Source organism: Plutella xylostella, chromosome 21 (genome assembly GCF_932276165.1).
Source record: "Plutella xylostella chromosome 21, ilPluXylo3.1, whole genome shotgun sequence".
Classification (NCBI taxonomy): Eukaryota; Metazoa; Arthropoda; class Insecta; order Lepidoptera; family Plutellidae; genus Plutella; species Plutella xylostella.
In genome coordinates, this window is record NC_064001.1 from 2,451,828 (window position 1) to 2,473,452 (window position 21,625).

At 41.8% G+C, this 21,625-nt stretch overlaps 2 protein-coding genes across 2 annotated transcripts in view; both read left to right on the forward strand.

Annotated features, from left to right (window-relative positions):
- Positions 1–21,625, forward strand: part of LOC105388052 (dmX-like protein 1) — a 73,326-nt gene that overhangs the window by 44,584 nt on the left and 7,117 nt on the right. The window contains exons 45-56 of the mRNA XM_048628727.1: positions 877–1,049; positions 1,637–1,737; positions 5,956–6,106; positions 6,453–6,546; positions 7,285–7,476; positions 8,981–9,105; positions 9,566–9,714; positions 16,618–16,777; positions 17,096–17,198; positions 17,609–17,788; positions 18,473–18,654; positions 19,250–19,358. Coding sequence (XP_048484684.1) covers positions 877–1,049; positions 1,637–1,737; positions 5,956–6,106; positions 6,453–6,546; positions 7,285–7,476; positions 8,981–9,105; positions 9,566–9,714; positions 16,618–16,777; positions 17,096–17,198; positions 17,609–17,788; positions 18,473–18,654; positions 19,250–19,358 — 1,719 coding nt within the window. The remainder of the gene's footprint in view (positions 1–876; positions 1,050–1,636; positions 1,738–5,955; positions 6,107–6,452; positions 6,547–7,284; positions 7,477–8,980; positions 9,106–9,565; positions 9,715–16,617; positions 16,778–17,095; positions 17,199–17,608; positions 17,789–18,472; positions 18,655–19,249; positions 19,359–21,625) is intronic.
- Positions 9,721–16,557, forward strand: LOC125490213. Its single transcript, XM_048628702.1, has one exon. The coding sequence runs from the start codon at positions 10,542–10,544 to the stop codon at positions 16,143–16,145; it is 5,604 nt and encodes a 1,867-aa protein (XP_048484659.1). The 5' UTR covers positions 9,721–10,541; the 3' UTR covers positions 16,146–16,557.

Consider the following 21,625-nt stretch of genomic DNA (forward strand, 5'->3'; position numbering starts at 1 on the left):
ATACAAATATATATTATACTTTATCATTATTACTAATATTATATATAATAGTTATAGTATACCTACGTATTTATAAGTAACTAGCTGTTCCCGCGCGCTTCGCTTCGCCTTAAAAAGTTTTCCCGTGGGAATTCCGGGATAAAAATTAGCCTATGTTCTTTCCCAGGGTCTAGACAGTATGTATACCAAATTTCATTCAAATCCGTTCAGTAGTTTTGGCGTGAAAGAGTAACAGACAGACAGACAGACAGACAGACAGACACAGTTACTTTCGCATTTATAATATTAGTTAGGATTAGTTAGATACTCAACTTAAAATCACCACTTTTTAATTAATTCTCTTTCATAGTTTCATAGACTACTCAAAATTACTTTGCATGAACTGTAAAAAATATTTACCTCTTAATTACCTACCTTTTCCTTGTAATAATTAGCAAACTAAAATATAAGTAACTTAATGTAACGGGTTGGGGCGCTGTGAGCTGAAACACAGGTTAACACCTAGTTTAGCAGCAGATGCTACTTACTTGCCATTGTTGTACACATGTTGTTCATAAAATATTAGCTAATAAGGTAAGTTTTAAGATATGTATATTTTTGGAAATAAATAAATTATTATTATAAATTATTATTATATAACTGTATAAGTACAACAAAAAAATCCCCTTCATATTTTACAAATGTGTAAAATATACAAATAACAAAGACTAAAATCTACGCTAAGCGAACTCCCGTGCAGTTCCAAACAGACCAAGGAAGATACCTTATTCTCTAACGAGAATATACAGACGTCGTACGTTATGTTAAGAATGTTTTACCGCCTCATCCCCACCCTCTTCTACAATACCTCTAACATCGTTACATTTTTGTTTCCAGTCAGTAGCGCACGACATGCTAGCCACCATCGCCGAGATGGGCGTCGGCGGCACTACCACCACCCGCCTCCTGCACACGCTGCGCGAGCTGGCGGTGGCGCTATCCGCCTGCATCTACCAGAGCCTGTGCGACTCCGACACGTTCACGCTGCGCCACTCGCAGCCCCACGACCAGTCAGTATTGTAGTGTGTGTCTGTGTGTGTCATACACACCCAGGGTACAGCTAGCCATGTAAAACGACAGCATACTTCTCGTCTTAAATGACGAGAATAATTAATTTATTAAATATTTCCCTGTCGTTTCGTAGCTATATGGTGATATACTACTACTGACTTTCTATCGACGACCGAATGGCGTAGTGGTTAGTGTGACGACCGAATGGCGTAGTGGTTAGTGACCCTGACTACTGAGCCGAAGGTCCCGGGTTCGATTCCCGGCTGGGGCAGATATTTGTTTAAACACAGATATTTGTTCTCGGGTCTTGGGTGTTGATATTTATATTTAGTATCTATCTATCTATGTATTTGTGTAGATATATCAGCTGTCCGACACCCATAACACAGGTTCTACCTAGCTTGGGGTCGGATGGCCGTGTGTGTGATGTCCCCACATATTATTATTATTATATTGCTTTTACAACGGTGATAAACCTTAGTCCAGCTATATTTTGTACCAACACTCTAAGAAGAAGCAGCAATGTAGAATAACAATAAAATACCCTCAATTCTTTGTTAAATGACGTCATCTATTTTGTCAACAGTAGCATAGCCGAGACTCCGGGAGCGACGCATCACATCATCAGGACTCGACGACCTTCTACTGAGGATCTCGTCGTCACCACGCCGCCCAATAAGTGGCCAGGTTTGTCACTATAATTTTATTTTCTAATTGTTCTTACAAGTTAAGGCCTATTGTCGTTACATTTTCAACATTGGGAAGAAAGATCGAAGTACTCAAAAATAAAAAGATTCTGGAAAACACACGATATTATATTATGGAAGATTTCCCACCAAAAGTGGTAGAGAAAAGAAAGCAACTAAAGGAAGAAGTTTCTAAACACATAAAAGATGGTAAAAAAGCTTTCATAAAGTACGATAGAGTTGTTATTCTTCACAATGAGAAGCAAAACCATAAAATTTCTACAAACTCACGCCAACAAAAAAAACGGACTCTATCAGAATCCCCCGAACAACCAAAAACCTCCGAAAGCAAGAAACAAGCCCCCAAAATGAACAAAATTTCGTCATTTATGACGGCAAAAAGGAAAGATTACGATAACGGTAACACACCGAGTCTTAACAAGATCCAGTCACCAAACTCAAGCGGCGTCCCACAGCTGCCTCTCAGAAACCAAAAAAACATTAAAACAGAATACTATAAATAATTGCACAAAAATAAATAATACGAAACAAATATTAAAACCTCCCAATACGGCTGGTCCCCGCGGGAGAAGTAGACCAAAACCCTCCATAAATGCATCAGAGATAAGCTGTGAAAAAAGTGTTCCTAGTGAACCACCAGAAAACAAATTATACATATGTTCGTACAATCTGAGATCACTGAAAGCTCCTACTCGATTAATAGAACTGGAAAACGCCCTTCAAAATATTAAGTGGGATGTTCTAGGAATATCAGAAGTAAAAATAAAAGACCATTGCATACAACAAAAAGAAAATTATATTCTTATGTATAAAGGAGTAAAACGTGGAAGAAATGGAATTGGATTTATGGTGAAATCTCACCTGCAAAATAATATTATAGAATTTAAGCCGTTTTCAGATAGAGTTGCAAGATTAGATCTTGAAATCGACACAAAGATGTTTAATCTTATTCAAGTTTACGCACCAACTGAAAAGGCATCAGACAAGGAAATAGAAAACTTCTATCTGAACGTAGAGCAAGCTTTACAGGGCACTGGTAGCGAAACAATTGTGATGGGAGACTTTAATGCAAAAATTGGATGGCCAACCAAAGAAGAGGCTGCCATATGTGGACCATATGGATACGGCGAAAGGAACGAACGAGGCAGCTTTCTCATGAACTTTTGCTTTGAACATCAACTACATGTTACCAACACGTTTTTCAAAAAGAATCAAAAACAAAAGTGGACATGGTTATCCTCAGATGGTTCAACTAAAAATGAAATTGACTTTATTTTGGTTAAAACTAAGGAAAAAGCCGAAAATATGGAAGTCATATCCACAAAATTTCCCAATGATCACAGACTACTGAGATTAAGTTACAATTTAGACAAGCATATGAAGAAAAAGAGAAGTAGTTATAGACATAAAAATAAAAATTTCTCACCAATTGAAGAAGAATCCCTCAAAAATATGATAAAAGAGCAAATAGAGATATTGCATAATGATTCAAAAATCAATTCAACCTACACAAAAACCATAGAAGAAATTAAAAAATGCGTCAAACATCTTCCTATCACAAAAGAAAATTCACACAAGACAGAATACATCACAAAAGATATAGAATATTTGATTGACGAAAGAAACAAACTTAAACAAATTCCAAATAGAACTATAGAACAAAGAAAGAAACTGAAAAAGCTGTATACTAAAATACCGAAGAAAATAAAAGAAAGTAGACAGAGAATTAAATTAGAAAGTTTAGAAAAAGAAATAAACATAAGAAGCTCTACAAAACGCTCTAAAATAAAATTTGAACACTCTAAAGACTGGATTAAATCACTCCACAGCAATGAAATTCGAAAAGAAACCACAAAAAGACAAGAGATCCTAACGGTGGCCACCAACTTCTACAAGCAACTGTATTCCTGTCATGATAATGCTTACACAGAGCCAAAGACAAACACACGGGTAAATGAATCAGTTGCAATAATATTGAATAGAGAAACTGAGTTTGCAATAATGCAACTAAAGAAGGACAAATGTTCAGGTGCAGATGGAATAACGAACGACACTATTATAGCCATGATAGAGCCGCTTTCCCCACACCTTACTAAATTGTTTAACAATATTTTAATACAAGAGCAGATACCAGAAGATTGGAATAATGCAATAATAACATTGCTCTACAAAAAGGGTGACCCTAACTTAATCGACAACTACAGACCTATATGCTTGTTGCCTACCATATACAAGCTATTCTCCAAAATTATCCTCAATAGACTAACCCAACAACTAGATGAACAACAACCTAGAGAACAAGCCGGTTTTAGGAAAGGGTTTTCCACTACAGACCACATATTTACGTTGACTCAAGTGATTGAAAAATACAAGGAATATAACAAAGATCTCTATCTGGCATTTGTAGACTACACAAAGGCATTCGACTCAGTCTCACACTCACAACTATGGGAGAGTCTGAAAGAACAAGGCATACCAACAAAATATATAAGCATTCTCAAAGCCATCTACAGCAAGACAAGTGCTCAAATACGGCTTGAGAAAATAGGCGACACTTTCCCTATTAAACGTGGAGTGAAACAAGGGGACCCCATCTCACCTAAGTTGTTTACAGCCCTCTTAGAGTCAGTATTTAGGAAAATTCACTTTGAATCCGATAAATGCGGTATAAACATCAACGGAGAAATGCTGACTCATTTAAGATTCGCTGACGACATCGTTCTCCTAGCAGATAGCCACGATGCTATACAAACGATGCTTAGAACACTCGACACAGAAAGTCGTAAGGTGGGACTACTTATGAACTCCTCAAAAACAAGAGCGATGACGAATAGTACAGAAAAACCGATCCATATACACAGTGGAAATATTAAATACGTCAATGAGTATATATATTTAGGACAAATTATATCTTTTGAAGAAGCCTTGGAAAAAGATATTGACAAAAGAATCGCTACATCCTGGAAAAAATACTGGGCTAATAAAGACGTATTTAAAAGTGACCTACCTATCCACCTGAAAAAGAAGATCATGGACAACACCATACTACCAACTTTATTGTATGGCTGTCAATGCTGGGCCTTAACTAAAACTGTCATACGCAAAATTACCACCTTCCAACGAGCAACTGAAAGATCCATGCTGGGGCTGAAACTAAGAGACAGGGTTAAAAACTCAGACATTAGAGAGATTACAAAAGTGACGGATGCAGTAGGTATGCTCTGTAAACTTAAATGGAAATGGGCCGGTCACATCGCAAGGGTAACTGATGGGAGATGGAGCGAACGAGTCTTACACTGGTACCCAAGAGACGGACACAGGATGCCTGGTCGCCCAAGGAGACGCTGGCATGACGACATCGTCTCTGTAGCCGGCCACACATGGACAAGACTTGCACAAAACCGAAAAGAATGGCTTGACATGGAGGAGGCCTTTACCCAATTTTGGGTGCCCAAATGAAAAATAATCATTAGTTTAATTATACACTTATTTTATTTGATATTATATTATGCATGCACAATACAATTTTAAAATTATTTATGTAAGAATGCATGTTATTTAATTAGTTATTATTAATAGATCATTTAATTAGATAATAATTATTTAATCTCATTGTGATATTACTATTACCATTAGTGAATTGATTATTTGAAATTTATGTTCTATTTCGTTTAAATCAAGTGTAAACTACATTGTAAGCATTTGGAAATAAATGGCTTATTTATTTATTTATTTTAATTGTTCTTAGAAGACATCGTCATCAATCCTCTACTGCTGGATCTATATCCAGCAGTAGACGACTGATGACGATGTCTCGTCGAAGCTCCCAATGAGCGCCTCAATACTCTGTCCTCGGCTTTCCTCATACAGCCATAGCCATTACCAATGAAGTGTGTAACGAAACCCCAACCTTTATTAACTGCACACCTCACACCTTTACTTTCTTATCCCTGAACCTCCTGACGGTCGATTGGTAGATCATTATGTTTCGTTTAGGCACTGATTGTACATAATTATTTGTTAATTTTATTTTATTTTAACACTTTATTGTATACAAAATACATACTTAGTTACAATAAAAGATGAAGAGAAATAAACTTAACTAGTATAAAATAATAACTTTTGTAAAAGGTGCGATTAAAGTATTAATTAAACTCTCGAGCGTATCAATAAACACTAACCTCGTTTAACCCCTCAGGCGTCTCCGCGCTCCGTGGCCTAGCGCTACGAGCGGCAGAAGAAGAAGACTCTCCTCGTCTCCCCGTGTTGTTAGTGGAGGCTTTCGTCGCGGTGTACCTGGCTCTACTTGGCTGGGCGTTGGCGGCTAGAGACGCGCATTTATTGTACAGGTAAAATTTAATAAATAATAATAATAAGTAGTAACTTTATTTATCAACAAGTCAATTTATTATAGTTTATGGTTGAGCAACTAGCTCCTAGAGTAGTTTACTAATTGTGTTCCAGAAACTAAGGTAATGATGATAAATTAATTAGCTCATCCCAATCAATTACAGGGTAAGTTCTTCACAGTTATCACGGTAATCGAATCCCGTTCATCCCCATAATAAACTTAACCTACTCATCCTTGGGGTCAACTTAGCCATGTAAGCTTAGAAAATGAACGGCACTAATAGCCCTGTAAAATAGCTATGCCTTATTATTTGAAAATTTACCTAAATATTATGTTGTGAACAGACTAGCGGCTCACACGATGGACACGAAGACCCACGCGCAGCTGTTCGGCGGCGGCGTGCGCCGGCTGCTCACCATGGCACAGTCCGCACCACAAGTAACTATCTTATTTTATGTATTTGTTTTGTATCAACGACCGAATGGCGTAGTGGTTAGTGACCCTGACTACTGAGCCGATGGTCCCGGGTTCGATTCCCGGCTGGGGCAGATATTTGTTTAAACACAGATATTTGTTCTCGGGTCTTGGATGTGCCCGTAAAATGGCAATAGGCCCGCCCCCTATTACATTGGGACTAACATAACACTCTGGCGAAAAGTGGGTGCAGCAATGCACCTCTGCCTACCCCGCAAGGGAGTACATTAGTACAAGGCGTGAGTGCGTGTGTGTGTGTGTGTGTGTTTTGTATCAATTTAAACTATGGAGTTATCTATGTACTTATGTAAGATATCGAATGTTATTCCCGAAAGGTCAGAATTGCCAGAGAGACGCCGTTTTGGAATGAATAAAATCATTAAATTGTCTGTAGCTTTAGGTACACGTTTCTTCTGACCGATGTTTTCCTTCAACCCAAGAGGACGGAGAATTATTGTTCTTAAACTTCAATAAATCTATTGTTACAACCTTTTTTAAGATCCCTATTTACCTCAACTATTACGCCTTCAAAGTATATCGATGTGCTCTATGGCGGCGCGCAGTATCTCCAGCTTGGCGTGCTAGGTATGCAGACCCACAGGTACTCACAGCTACATCACAAAATCAATATGATCAACCCTATGACATATAAGTCGATGCCTCCAACAAAACAATATCTTTACGTTTCTTTTCTCCCAACAGCCAAAGCTAGTGGAGCGCGCAGAAGGCACCTCAGTCTGGTCTTCACTCCGAGAGAAGCGGGCGCTACTCAACATGAAGCTCCTGGGGCTGGGCCCGGCGGCGCCGCACAAACACATCGAGGAGGGCAAGCCCACCTACCGGGAGCAGTTCGTGCCCCCCCACTGCAATATACTCACCTTCCTGCTCACTAAGGTCAGTGGGGTTATGTACAGGGTGTTGTGAAAGTGGGTGGGTGAGTAAGAGGAAAGCGGGTCAGGAGGTCATTCTGATTGTAATTCCTTGTCGGAATACAGTTTTGTAACACCCTGTATAGTGAAACATGAAGCTAGGTGGGCCCGACAGTCAGTAAGTAAGTCTTGTTCTTGGCGTAACGTGCACCCCAAGGTAATGTAAGTGAGGTTATGTTTACTGGTTTATTCAGAATTACATACATACATACATTACAGGTATTCGCTGTTCGGTTTCGATATATTATTATATTCATTCTAAAAGCATTTAAAATACCAAATATCCATATGAAATACCAGTCTGGTCCTCGCTCCGAGAGAAGCGGGCGCTACTCAACATGAAGCTCCTGGGGCTGGGCCCGGCGGCGCCGCACAAACACATCGAGGAGGGCAAGCCCACCTACCGCGAGCAGTTCTTCCCCCCCCACTGCAATATACTCACCTTCCTGCTCACTAAGGTCAGTGGGGTTATGTACAGGATGTTGGAAAAGAGGTATCGTAAACTGAAAGGGGGTCAAGAGGACATTCTGACCAAGTTTGTTGTATGGTGAAACATGAAGAAGCTAGGTAGGTCCCACAGTCAGTATGTAAGTATTGTTCTTGGCGTAACGTGCACCCCAAGGCAATGTAAGTGAGGTTATGTTTACTCGTTGATTCCAGATATTCGCTTTTAAGTTTCTAGTTATGATATATTAAAATATTTATTCTTTAAGTATTTGTTGGGTTAAAATACCAAATATTAGCTGTAAGACAGTGCACAAAAAAATATATACTAAAATGTTTATTGTGTGTTCTACCCATACAAAACTGCAGGAGATACCAAAGAAGAAGGTATAATAAATAATAATAGATGCAACCTCAAAAGCACATTAAATAGATGAAATATGAGTTTAGATAGAACAATAGCTTCTTCGTATATAGTTGGAACATACGTGCTTGCCCTAATCAATAGTCTTCATTTTTCATCTCGTCAAAATTGCTTGTCTAATGCTTGCAATTTGTACTACTTATACTAAACAAATGTTACAAAAAAATACTTTAACAATAAAACAAGATAATATACATTGGGAATTTCATAAAAAATACATTCTTACTAACTAATGAACTAACTAACATTGAGTCACGCCTCCACTATAATTCTAGCTTGTAGATTTTTTTTGAATGGCATAATTAGGGCCTGCCAGTAGAAATTGCGTAATAAACAAGAAACTTTACTGTTAAAAAGCATATTTATTACTAGACTGCAGTTTTTTCTTTCGAAACATTCATCACAAAGTCAGCTCGCATCAATATAGTTTCATCTTCAAAGCCCAGTGAAATTAGTAATATGCCATATTTGACATATGCATACATTTTTGGGTCCACCTCAGAGTTCAAACCATCAGCAGCTTATACATGTCAAATATGACCTACTATATTATTAGCTCCACTTCACGTAAACTTACCAAAATGTACCTTTACCCCAACAGCCGACATCAGAGCAAGACCCAGACAACTATGACTATGACTCAGCTGAATCTGGTGGCGAGGAGCCGGAGGATGAAGAGAGTGACCCTGATGATGACGACATCTTCGACACTAATGTCAACAGCAAGTATGTAGAAGTTTAGGTGTTGTTTGTATAATCTGTGAGGATGAATAAGCATTTTTTTAATGGCAAACGGAGTTGTGCAAAGTCGCTCTTATCTGGGAGTATTCCTATAGTTTTACAGAATATGAACGAACGAGAGACATCATGCTATCGATATATTTAATACAACGGGATATGAGTTATAAAATTAGCGTAGGAACGCTTTAAAACTATTTCATGAGCTAGACTAACCACCTATTCTCAGTCTTCATGTAGACTCAGCGTTACCAAAACCACAGTCAACTCGTACGTAGTAAAATATTGAGGTGCAAACTTTGAAATTGAAAGAATGGGAATGCTGGTACAAAAACTAGCATACGTGTTCATCTAGAACGTCAATTTCTTGCTAACCAAATCTTATCAAAATACCTTCTGCCGTTTTCCGAATATACAGTGTGATATAAAAATGCCTTATCCCTTCCAGAAATGAGTCAGCCCGGCGCCGCAAGCTGGTCAACACGGAACACTCGGACCCCGACTCGTACTCGTGGGTCGTGATGAGAGTGTGCGTGCTGCGCCTCGCTCAGCACAAGCTGCAACACTTCCTGCAGCTGTGCGGGATCGAGATGCCAGGTCAGTGTGGGTAAAGCCGGCTTCCCACGGCCTGCGTTACTAGAGGCCAGGCCGGATCGCGGCTTGGATGCCCGTGCTGATTACGTCTCCCGGCGAGCCATTCCAGGTGTGTCCCAGGTGAAATGAACCGACGACGCGGCGCGCCTTTGAACTTACCGACTCCCGACGGATCGGACGGGTGACGAGAGATGACCACGGGCTTAAACGGATGCCACCGCGTACTGTTCCCACGATCTGTTCTACTACTTCATAACTAACTTAACTACCGTAAATTCATACCTTCCATAGGTTTGCCCAATTTAAATAATTATATACAAAATTGTAATAATATTTATATCAAGACTTGTAAATAATGTTAGCGACGCGTTACAATATATACCTACCAACCAGTCACCCCACACACACACACACGCATTGTTTAGTTGTAGTCAAATAAATTACTTAAATACCTAGTTAATTAAACCTAAGTAGAATCGTTAGGTACTGTTTCATATAAATATGGATGTCTTACCTACTTACTGATACCTACTGTATGCATTTTGTATGTATATTTAACCGTGCATTATTTTAATAAACATACGTTTTTCATAAGGCGTGCGACCGGTAACCGGTACGTCACAAGGGTCCCGCGCGGTGCGGGGGGATGGCACCGAGTCTATATAAGGCCAAATTTCTAATCACACATGTGCTCACTTACATAGCGGCCACTGGACGCACGCCTTCGTCAACCTTAAATAGTTGTTTTACTCCATCCTGCAAGTTACAACCCCTACAAGCTGGTCTTCAAGCCGGATTACTGGAGAACCACTGCTGGAGAACGACCTGGAATGTTCACCACGCCACCGCCGCTGCGCAAGATGGTACAAACTCGCAGCGCGCACGAACGGGAGAAGATGGCGCTTCTAGAACAATCCACCCGGGATGGACCATCTGGTCTCGACGTCAACGTGGCGACGTCTGAGAAAATAACTACCAAGAACGAGCTGAAGGAATGCGAGCCGCCCGTACGAAAAGTGGGTAGCTGCATGAAGATGGAAATTGGCTGCCACAAATCTTCCACCTCCAAGAAGATGTCCATGGCATCAAGCAAGCGGTCCATTGAGGCGAGGAAGAAACAGCTGGAGCTGGAAGCAGCAGAAGCGATCGCCAATATCAATAAAAAGCTGATCGAAAAGAAACTGGAAGCGGACATCGCCGCACTAGAAGACTGTTCTAAAAATAGTGCCGCGTCATACTCATCAGTGAACGTGTCACAAAAGGTGGAACAGTGGTTAGAACATAGCCATCACGACGCTAACGATCCGCCGCGGCCATCAACCATACCGTCGCCGCCCGGTGAACCACGCCACGACGCGGCCGCCCTACCCTCAACCGTGCGCGATATCGCGCAGTCGCCGCCGCCGCCGCCGCCGCCAGCGCAGCCGCCCTCGGACATGCAGCAGCTGGTCCAGGCCATGAAGGACATCGCCGTCGCCGCAGCTACGAGTACTCCGCACTCCCAGATGCTGAGCCGTCTGTCCACGCCGAGAGATCTACCTACCTTCGCCGGCGATCCACTGGAATGGCTGAACTTCGTGCAGGCCTATGAAGAATCTACAGAGGTCTGTCACTTCACCCCCAAGGAAAACATGTGGAGGCTGAGGAAGTGTCTCCGTGGTCCTGCTCGGGACTCCGTCACGGCGCTGCTGGTGACGGCCGCCGCGCCCGAGACGGTGATGGGCGCCCTGCAGCTGCAGTATGGAAACCCTGACGTCATCCTGCCCAGGATCATACAGGATCTAAATCGGCTACACGCAGTAAGTGACGATTATCAAAAAGACATTATTAGCTTCTCAGTTAAAGTTCAGAACTATGTTGCAGCTGTGCTAGCATTAGGCCGTGACGAATATTTGCAGGGTATGAGCATTGCATCTGTTATCCTATCAAAGTTACCACCTGTATTAATTTCTAAGTGGAGTGACTACGGATATTCACGAATAAACGAAGGTACGAAATCTAGATTACAAATATTGTCTGATTTTTTGAGTGAGGAAGCATTAAAAATAACTAAAACAGCTGTTACTTTGACCGTACCTAAGTTTCGTAAATATAATGATAATAATTATTCTCAGTCTGTATTATTGCAAAGTGTTAACTTTAATGATAAATGTCGTTATTGTCGTAAATCTAAACATGACTTGCCAGAATGTAAAAGGTTTAAAAAGGCTTTGCGCAAAGATAGGTGGAGTTACATTAAACGTAGTGGTCTATGTTATAAATGTTTAATTTCGCGGCACAGTAAGGAACAATGCTCCGCACCTGTTTGTGATATAGATAACTGCGGACAGTCGCACCATAAGTTGCTACATTATAACATGAATAACTCATCTCAAAATAGTGTAAACATTTCACAACTTTCACCCTCTGAGCCCTTAGTGTCTGAGCCTATTGTAGAAACTGTTACAAATGTTAACGTAATGTCTAAAGTATTGCTAAAGGTTGTGTCTGTAAGTATTAATGGTCCAAATGGTATTATTAACAATGTTATTGCTTTGTTAGATGACGGTTCTACCGTTACAATGATAAGCGCAGGGCTAGCTAATAAGTTGGGCTTACAGGGACACAAACAAACAATGCGCGTGTGTGGTGCGTGGAACGACACAGAAATGGTATGCGATAGTCAGATAGTTCAGTTGGATTTATGTAATAATAATGGGGACTTGTTTACCATCAAGGCGCGTAGTGTAAATAAATTAAATTTACCTGTACAAAATACATTGTCTGTTGAAACCTCCAAATATTTACACTTAGCTAAAATAAAAGATCAATTAATTAAAGGGATACTTAAACCGGAATTACTGATAGGACAGGATAATTATCATCTTTTGCAACCTATGCAGGTCATTAAGGGTAAGGTTAATGAACCGTATGCTACACTCACCCCGCTGGGGTGGTGCCTCCACGGCTGCGTGCCACACTCACCCGCCGGGGCCGCCTGCCACTCCTCACTGCTCGTCTGCTGCCGGGAACCGGAGGAAGAGTCGGAGTGCCAGCGCATCCTGCGTGACATGCACGACGAGGTGCGTCGCTCCTTCACCATCGAGTCCATGGGTGTCTCGCAGAAACCGCGGCAAAACTCGCTGGACGTTCAAGCAGTGAACCATCTGGACCAGAATTCTGTGTTGCTGAATGGAAGGTGGTACGTCGGCTTACCGTGGAAAACAGCTGATGTTAACCTGCCTAACTCGAAACCTAACGCTATGAAACGTCTGGAGAACGTGGAGAAGAAGATGAAGGCCAACGAAGGTTTTTCCCTCAGGTACAGGGAACGGGTGCAACACCTACTGGACAATGACTTCGCCGAGGAGCTGACGTGTACACGTACTTCGCCTAGAATTTGGTACCTACCTCACTTCGGGGTCGATAACCCGAATAAGAAAAAACTGAGATTAGTATACGACGCCGCCGCTAAAACTGATGGATTTTGTCTCAATGACTATCTACTAACGGGTCCTGACCTACTTATGTCGCTGTATGGAATTATGTTACGCTTCAGGGAAAAAAGAATAGCCGTGACAGGAGACATAAAGGACATGTTTCTTAGGATTAAAATTAATCCTGAGGATCAAGATGCATTGAGATTTCTATGGCGCGACCAACCGGAAGAACCTGTGAAAACCTACGTGATGACGTCACTAATATTTGGCGCCAGCTGTTCACCATTCATCGCACAGTATGTGAAGAATAAAAATGCACTAAGGTACGAGTCTACGATGCCGGCCGCCGTCCACGCTATATGTAAACAACACTACGCAGATGACTATATAGATAGTATAGACGACGAAAATATCGCTATACAGCTTGTGAAGGATATTGTTTACATTCACAGTCAGGGTGGTTTCGAGATAAGAAATTGGACAAGCAACTGCTCAGCTGTTTTGGATGGGTTGCCTCAAGAATCTCTGGGCAATACAGCTGTTAATTTGAATATGGACCAACATAATCAAGGTGAACGAACTCTTGGCCTTATCTGGTATCCGAAGAATGACTGCCTTAGCTTCGACGTCTCGCTGAAGAAAATTCCTGAAAATATAAGGGACGGTTCTAAGAAACCCACGAAAAGGGAAATGCTGCGGGTTATAATGTCCATCTTCGATATACTGGGGTTTCTTTCACCATTTACGATAAAAGGAAAGATTATGTTACAATGTACCTGGAAAAATGGATTACAATGGGATGACGTCATCACTGATAGCATTCATGAAAAATGGTCTGAATGGATAACTTTATTACAGCGCGTGGGCTCATTAAGCGTGCCCCGTTATTATCAAATTCCAATGGGTGCGAGCGAGAAAGAAGATGTACTGAATGTACTGAATAACATCGGGCCGGTCTCGCCTAGCAACAGTGACGCGCCGCCTCCAGCTGGCTATACAAACTTACAGCTACATATATTTTGCGATGCGTCGACTCAAGCTATGTGTGCTGTGGCTTACTGGCGCTGGGAAACTAATGTTATTCGAACAGCATTCGTATCGAGTAAATGCAGGGTTGCTCCTGTGAAACACATGTCGGTGCCGCGATTGGAGCTACAGGCAGCACTTCTAGGAGCTCGGCTCGCTGATAACATTGAAAGGGAACACACAATGAAGCCTATCAAAAGGATATTTTGGAGCGATTCTAGTACTGTTCTACACTGGATAAAAAATTATGAAAGAAATTATAAGTCATTTATTGCACATCGGTTAGGAGAGATTGACGAACTCACGCACACCAGCGAATGGAGATATGTACCTACGAGTGTGAATGTCGCCGATGTTGCTACGCGGGAAACTTGCGAGTTTTCGGTGTTCGAGAACGAGTGGTTTCATGGCCCGGCGTTCCTTCTCGACGATGAGTCATCATGGCCGCGGGGTATACTTACTCCTCAAGTGAACGAGTTGGACCTGGAATGCGTAACGGTTGTACAAACGAACCCGTTGGACACAAGATTCGTTCCTGACCCGCTGAAATTTTCATCATGGTTGCGGCTACTCAGATCTACGAGTGTTATGATATCATTTATTGATATAAAAATTAAGAAACTCACCGGTGTCATTAACGGAGATATGATGATAAGAGCTGAAAGGTTATTAATTAAATATGCGCAGATGCAGAGCTTCCCCGATGACCTGAAGGACCTGAAAAAGATAAACACATTAAGTAAATCAAGTAAATTACTTACCTTGTCACCTTACCTGGACGACTTCGGAATCCTGCGTGTTGGAGGTCGCATCGAAGCTGCGCGCGACGTGCCCGCAGACATGAAGCACCCCGTCATCCTCGATGGCCGCCATCACATCGCTCGCCTTATAGTCAAGCACTTACACATCCGTGCTGCTCATGGGAATCATGAAACTGTCGTCAACGAGCTGAAACAAAAATACTGGGTGCTGAAAATTCGACCAACTGTGAAGCGAGTAGCCATGGAATGTATGGTCTGCAGAATAAGAAAGGCTGAACCTAGACCACCTAGAATGGGCGACTTACCGGAAGCACGCATGGCCCACCATCAACGCCCCTTCACCTTCTGTGGGCTTGACCTGTTCGGCCCAATGGAAGTCACTGTGGGAAGAAGGAGGGAAAAAAGATACGGCGTCCTCTTCACGTGTCTGACTGTGCGAGCCATACACATAGAACTGGTGGCTACACTGACCACAGACTCCTTAATAATGGCGCTACGCAGACAAGCCTGTCGTCGTGGGTGGGCACAGCAGCTGTTCTCAGACAACGGAACTAATCTACGCGGCGCAGACACTGAACTGAGGAGATCAATACAGGACTTGGATCAACAAGTTTTAAAGTCAGCTGCTATCAACTACGGAACCACTTGGACATTTATTCCACCTACAAGCCCACACTGGGGTGGGGCGTGGGAGAGACTTATTCGTTCAGTCAAGGCGTCACTAAAGATAATCCTGAGGGAACGCGCCCCTAGAGAAGAAGTCCTACTCACTCTGATGGCCGAAGTGGAACAAATTGTCAACAGTCGTCCGCTGACGCATGTCAGTGTTGAGCCTGGATCGAGCGAAGCGCTCACACCTAATCATTTTCTGCTGGGGTCATCGTCGAACCTACCTGTCCTCGGAGAATTCTGTGAATCAGACCTGTACCTGCGAAAACAATGGAGGATTTCCCAACGGCTGGCAGATATGTACTGGTCTCGCTGGGTAAAAGAATTTCTGCCGGAACTGATACCTAGAAGAAAATGGACGGATGAAGTACCACCTATAAAAGTTGGTGATCTGGTGGTGATAGTGGACGGGAACGCCCCGAGGAACATGTGGCTGCGAGGCGTCGTGGAGGTGGTGCTGCCGGGCAAGGACGAGCGAGTGAGGGTGGTGGACGTGCGCACCCGCACCGGGCTGGTGAGGCGCCCCGCGACCCGCGTCGCAACTATACCTGTAGGTTAGGAGTGCTGCCTCAGCACTAGGGTGGGGAATGTTAGCGACGCGTTACAATATATACCTACCAACCAGTCACCCCACACACACACACACGCATTGTTTAGTTGTAGTCAAATAAATTACTTAAATACCTAGTTAATTAAACCTAAGTAGAATCGTTAGGTACTGTTTCATATAAATATGGATGTCTTACCTACTTACTGATACCTACTGTATGCATTTTGTATGTATATTTAACCGTGCATTATTTTAATAAACATACGTTTTTTCATAAGGCGTGCGACCGGTAACCGGTACGTCACAAGGGTCCCGCGCGGTGCGGGGGGATGGCACCGAGTCTATATAAGGCCAAATTTCTAATCACACATGTGCTCACTTACATAGCGGCCACTGGACGCACGCCTTCGTCAACCTTAAATAGTTGTTTTACTCCATCCTGCAAGTTACAACCCCTACACCACCATATCTCCCCCCACAGAGCTAGCAACAACCTCCCCGATGGTGCACGGCGCGCTCCGGCGAGTGGAACAGTGGCATCAACAGCTGAACGAGACGCTGCAGGCCACGCCGCCGCCGCCCGACTACATCCCCGGCTGCTTCCCCGAGCAGGCCAGCGGCCCGCCCATTAATAAATACAGGTCAGTAAACCTTAGAAGCGGAAACGATAACCGTTTTAACGGGTCACTTTCTAATAAATCGACACTGACAATCCTTGTTAGTTCGTTTTTCGATTGTTTCGGTGGTGGGGCTCGGTGCAGAGACCCTAACATTTTGGTTACGCAAGGTAAACCGTGATCCTCGTAAATTATCAAAAATTGGTTCACAATATTGTCAATAGTCGTTTGTAAGCAGAATACATAACATTCAGTGATTATTTCACTCCGTAAACTGCAACAGCAGACACATAAGTAAATCGTCACACACACCTTAATTCATACCGCTATATCTCTCCACAGATGTCTGCTGGAGAAACACAACACTCCGTTCAGTTCGGTCCAGTTCAGCGCGGCGCCCGCGCGCCGGCTGTGGGGCTATCTGGTCAGGCAGGAGCAAGTGCAGGTATGATATACAATCATCATTAGCTAATCATAAAAAAGACCATACATGGATATAATCCTCTCCCACAGATGGCCACAAAACTTTGAACTGGACATAACCCTCACCTAAGGATCGCAAAATACTATGAAAACATTTGACTTTCCTTTGCACCCTTTTCGTTCTACTTCAATGATTGATCTATAATTAAGTCACTCCCAGTTCAAACGCATATTTTACATTGCCTTATCGTGTTAAACTATGGAATCTATGGGCAAATATCAGACAATGATGAAGAGTCTTTGTGACACTTCCAAATTGGCTTTTCTTTATGTTCGCCTTTCTTGATATTGTGGCGTTTTTTGCCAGGCTGTAGCCCATAATATTCCACCCTATACTCATCTACAACATCCACTAACAACCTTCCTCCCCAGGACGTGTTCATCCGGGCGGTATTCTCCCGCCGCCGCTCCCCATCCCAATGCAACGCGGCCGCCCCTGACGGAGCAAGGGGTGGCTGTCTGCCTACCCGCCGCGGGGACGAGGACTATTGTAGTCCGCAGCGGATTATACATAAGGAGCATGACTCGATAGCTGCGTTCTGTTTGAATCCGGTATGTATATAGTGTATAAAAGGATTAAAGTATTTGAGATGGCAATTTGAGTGAATGAATGCCGCCCCGGACGGAGCTCGCGGCGGGTGCCTGCCTACCCGCCGCGGGGATGAGGATAATTGTAGTCCGCAGATGATTATACATAAGGAGCATGACTCGATAGCGGCGTTCTGTTTGAATCCGGTATGTATATAGTGTATAAAAGGATTAAAGTATTTGAGATGGCAATTTGAGTGAATGAATGCCGCCCCGGACGGAGCTCGCGGCGGGTGCCTGCCTACCCGCCGCGGGGATGAGGATAATTGTAGTCCGCAGATGATTATACATAAGGAGCATGACTCGATAGCGGCGTTCTGTTTGAATCCGGTAAGTGGTGGATGAGTGAATTAATTAGGGACCTTTAGGAGAGAATGAATGCGTTTTATGAATGAATGGAAATGGTTTTGAAATCGGAAACACCGGTCTATCGAACAATCAAATTGATCGTTCACAAAAAGACCATTCAAATCGATTTATCTACATATATGAAGCTTCAAAAATACTAACATCCCGTGTATCTTCACATATTTCTTTTTACAAAGCATTTATTTTAATAATAACATTAAATTTATTACTTACTTCATAGCAGTTTGACGGCAAACATTTTTGATCTACCATTCGTTAAAAATTCCATAATCTCCTTAGGTGGGCGGCGGCCTCCTAGCCGTGGCCACGGCGCGCGAAGTGCAAGAAATGGACGTGTCGCTCCTGCTCCGCGGCGGCGCCTCATGGGCGGAGGACGAGTGCGAGGTGGACCTGCTGGCGCTCAGTGCTGACCCCGCCGCGCTGCCCGACAGCGGCTTCCTGCTCATACAGCATCAGGACAAGTGAGTGGGCTGTCTCAAGTAGTCTTACATACAGCAGGCGTACATTCCTACATGGTAGTGCGAGGTAGGTCTACAAACAATAGCTGTCGAAGGGAAGGGATCAAGAGACATATGGTCAGAGCAGCCGCCGAGTAAACAACGGATGATTTCCCCATTTCCTAGTCTCAGTGAATCTATACAGGGTGTTGTAAAATGGGTATACCCTGCCCGCTCTGACCGATAGTGGCTTCCTGCTCATACAGCACCAGGACAAGTGAGTGAGCTGTCTCTAGTACATGGTAGTGCGAGGTAGATCTGCCGATAACCGGAGACCGCGGATAATATATAAGCGTAACTTAAAGGGATCGCCTTGCTATAGCTCGCGTGCTATGAATGTGGTGAAACCCATAAGGCCAAATCAGCCGGGATTTTTTAAAGATTCCTTGCTAAATTGCGGATTAATAATTCTGCCATATCCTAGTCCAATTGTACCGATAAGACAATAACCAATGCTTTTTCACCGTAAGTCTTATGTCAAATTTACAAATACACCTATTTTTCGTTATCCTCAACTCCCTACCAAACCCCCATCTCACCGGCCCACATCTGTCGACAGGCCGAACAACGGTTCCGTGCCGGGCACCGGCAACAGTTCGCCGCTGAGCGCGCAGCCGCCCGCCGCGCCCGTCGGCCTCGCGAGCCAGACCGGCCGCGGCACTAGCGTCGTGAGTATTGTCACTGGGTTAGAAGTGCTAATGGATATGTTTACGAGTAGAGCTGTGAGGGTCACTTTATACTTTTTAAAATATAGCTTGAGTTCTATGACGTTTGATTGACGGATGCTTATTATGCCTGGTAATTATAGTTTGTTTTCTCTTGAAAACGAACAAGTAAATGACAAATGAAATGTATCGATTTGACAGCTATCATTGAACTCGTGCTGGTATATTTTACAGAGAATAGATTACGAAAAATTTAGTTTCTACGCTAACCACGACGCTATCTGGCTGTGATGAAAGGGTTATTTTACAGTACCTTTCATGCCGACTTTTTACGTCACATAGTAAACACATACGTAATTTCATAGTCAATCTTAAATAGTATTATTTTAATAATGATTAAACGTAGGTAAATATAGGGAGAACCTATGTCCAGTAGAAGCCTACAAAGCTCAGTAAATAAGATAGTGGGAATGGGAAATTAATACAATACTTAGCAACCATAAAGTGATGGGTGTGTGAGTTTTATTTGTTGGTTTCTTAGAATTAGAAAAAAATGCTGAGTACCTATATAAAAAAAATATAATTTGATTTACATATACCTAAATGATTTATCATACGACTCAGCACTTTTTTTTATTATCTAAGTGATGGAGAATAACCACTCTAGGAGTAAACGAGTGATTTTATAAGAATATGTAATAGTTATTAATTACGGTATAGATGGGAATGCGTGCAATTTAATAAATTCAACATCATTGATAGTAATCATCATTACGAATGAATGAATCTGTGAACATGATTGTGGCATATCATTTTCAAGATTTTTTATGAGATCATGAATCCATGACACATTTGCTAGCATTATATTCTGATTCATCTATTTTACAATATAACATTGAATCATGAAGTAAAAATGGATTATTTTGCCATAATAATGCGTTTTAGAATATTTATATACACACCAGGAAAATTATACAATCTATTAATATATCATGTTTATGTGTATTCATGTCATCTATACATACTTAAGAATAACCTAATTCACATTATTTTTCAGCGCATTGTATAATTTAAAAGCAAATAATGAATGTACAGTCATCGTTGATAAGTTTAGTAGCCAATTTTAATAATAGATAAAATTTGAATGCGTCGTAACAGATAATAAATAACTTTATAATTATTTATAATAAATGCTACTAAACTTGTGAACATTACCGTACTTAATATAACTTACCTATGTATGATGTAAAAGTATTGTATTGTCATGTATTTCAGATATTACTTACTAATCAACGACAAGCCAGAAACACATATACAATCACAGCATTCATACCTAATATATTTCAGTTGTACAAACCCACTCTTTCAGCACGATACGACCAAAATAACAAGCCAAACTTTATCCAGTCGTACCAACATAAGAAATGCATAACCATAGCATGCAATCAAATAAACTTATGAACTAAAATTCACAGCAGGAGAGGCAGCCAAGCCAATTTAAACCTTCAGGCCACGAGCATATAGTAACAGTACGTCATGAATGATAACTAATGCACTAACATGGGGGCTTGGGAGCGAATAAATATATGGAAACATAGATAAATACTGTAGCTAATCAATACTATAAAGCTTTGTAACTAATTATAATAATATTGTAAAAATGTTTCAAGCTCTTACTTCATTAAAACGGTTAGTAGAAGGTTCAAATAGTTCTTAATAACTCGGTGCTAAATTGTGTAATTGGTATTAAAGTCATTCCAATCCATCTTTACTAGCGAATACTATAGGTATTTAATATTTCCTTTAGTAGCTAACACAAACAACTATAATAAGTACCTAATACCTTTTTTACTTAGCCAAAATCCTTCAGGTTAATAATTGTTCTTCAAGGTGATGGAAAACTACAATCAGGCCTTTTATAACGGATCTGACATAGCACTATCCACAAATAACAAAAGTACAGTTGAGATGAAAGTATAGTCAACAACTATGAGGTATAAAGCATGTATTTATTCGCCTCCAAGCCAACAGGGGCCATCTAATACCGCGGTGTGGGTATTGTGTTAACGTTGTGACGTCGAGTGCGTGTGTGCCTTTGCGCTTCGCCCGCAAATTTACTATTCTCGTCTCTTTCTCTCTCCCTCTCTCTTACTCGCTTCTCTTTCGAGAACCTTCTCTTTACCAAAGAACCCTACTGGGTTTATACCTCCACAAGACTGGTAGAATACTCTGTGATTGTCCCAAAGATTTCAGCTTTTAAAACTTGAAAT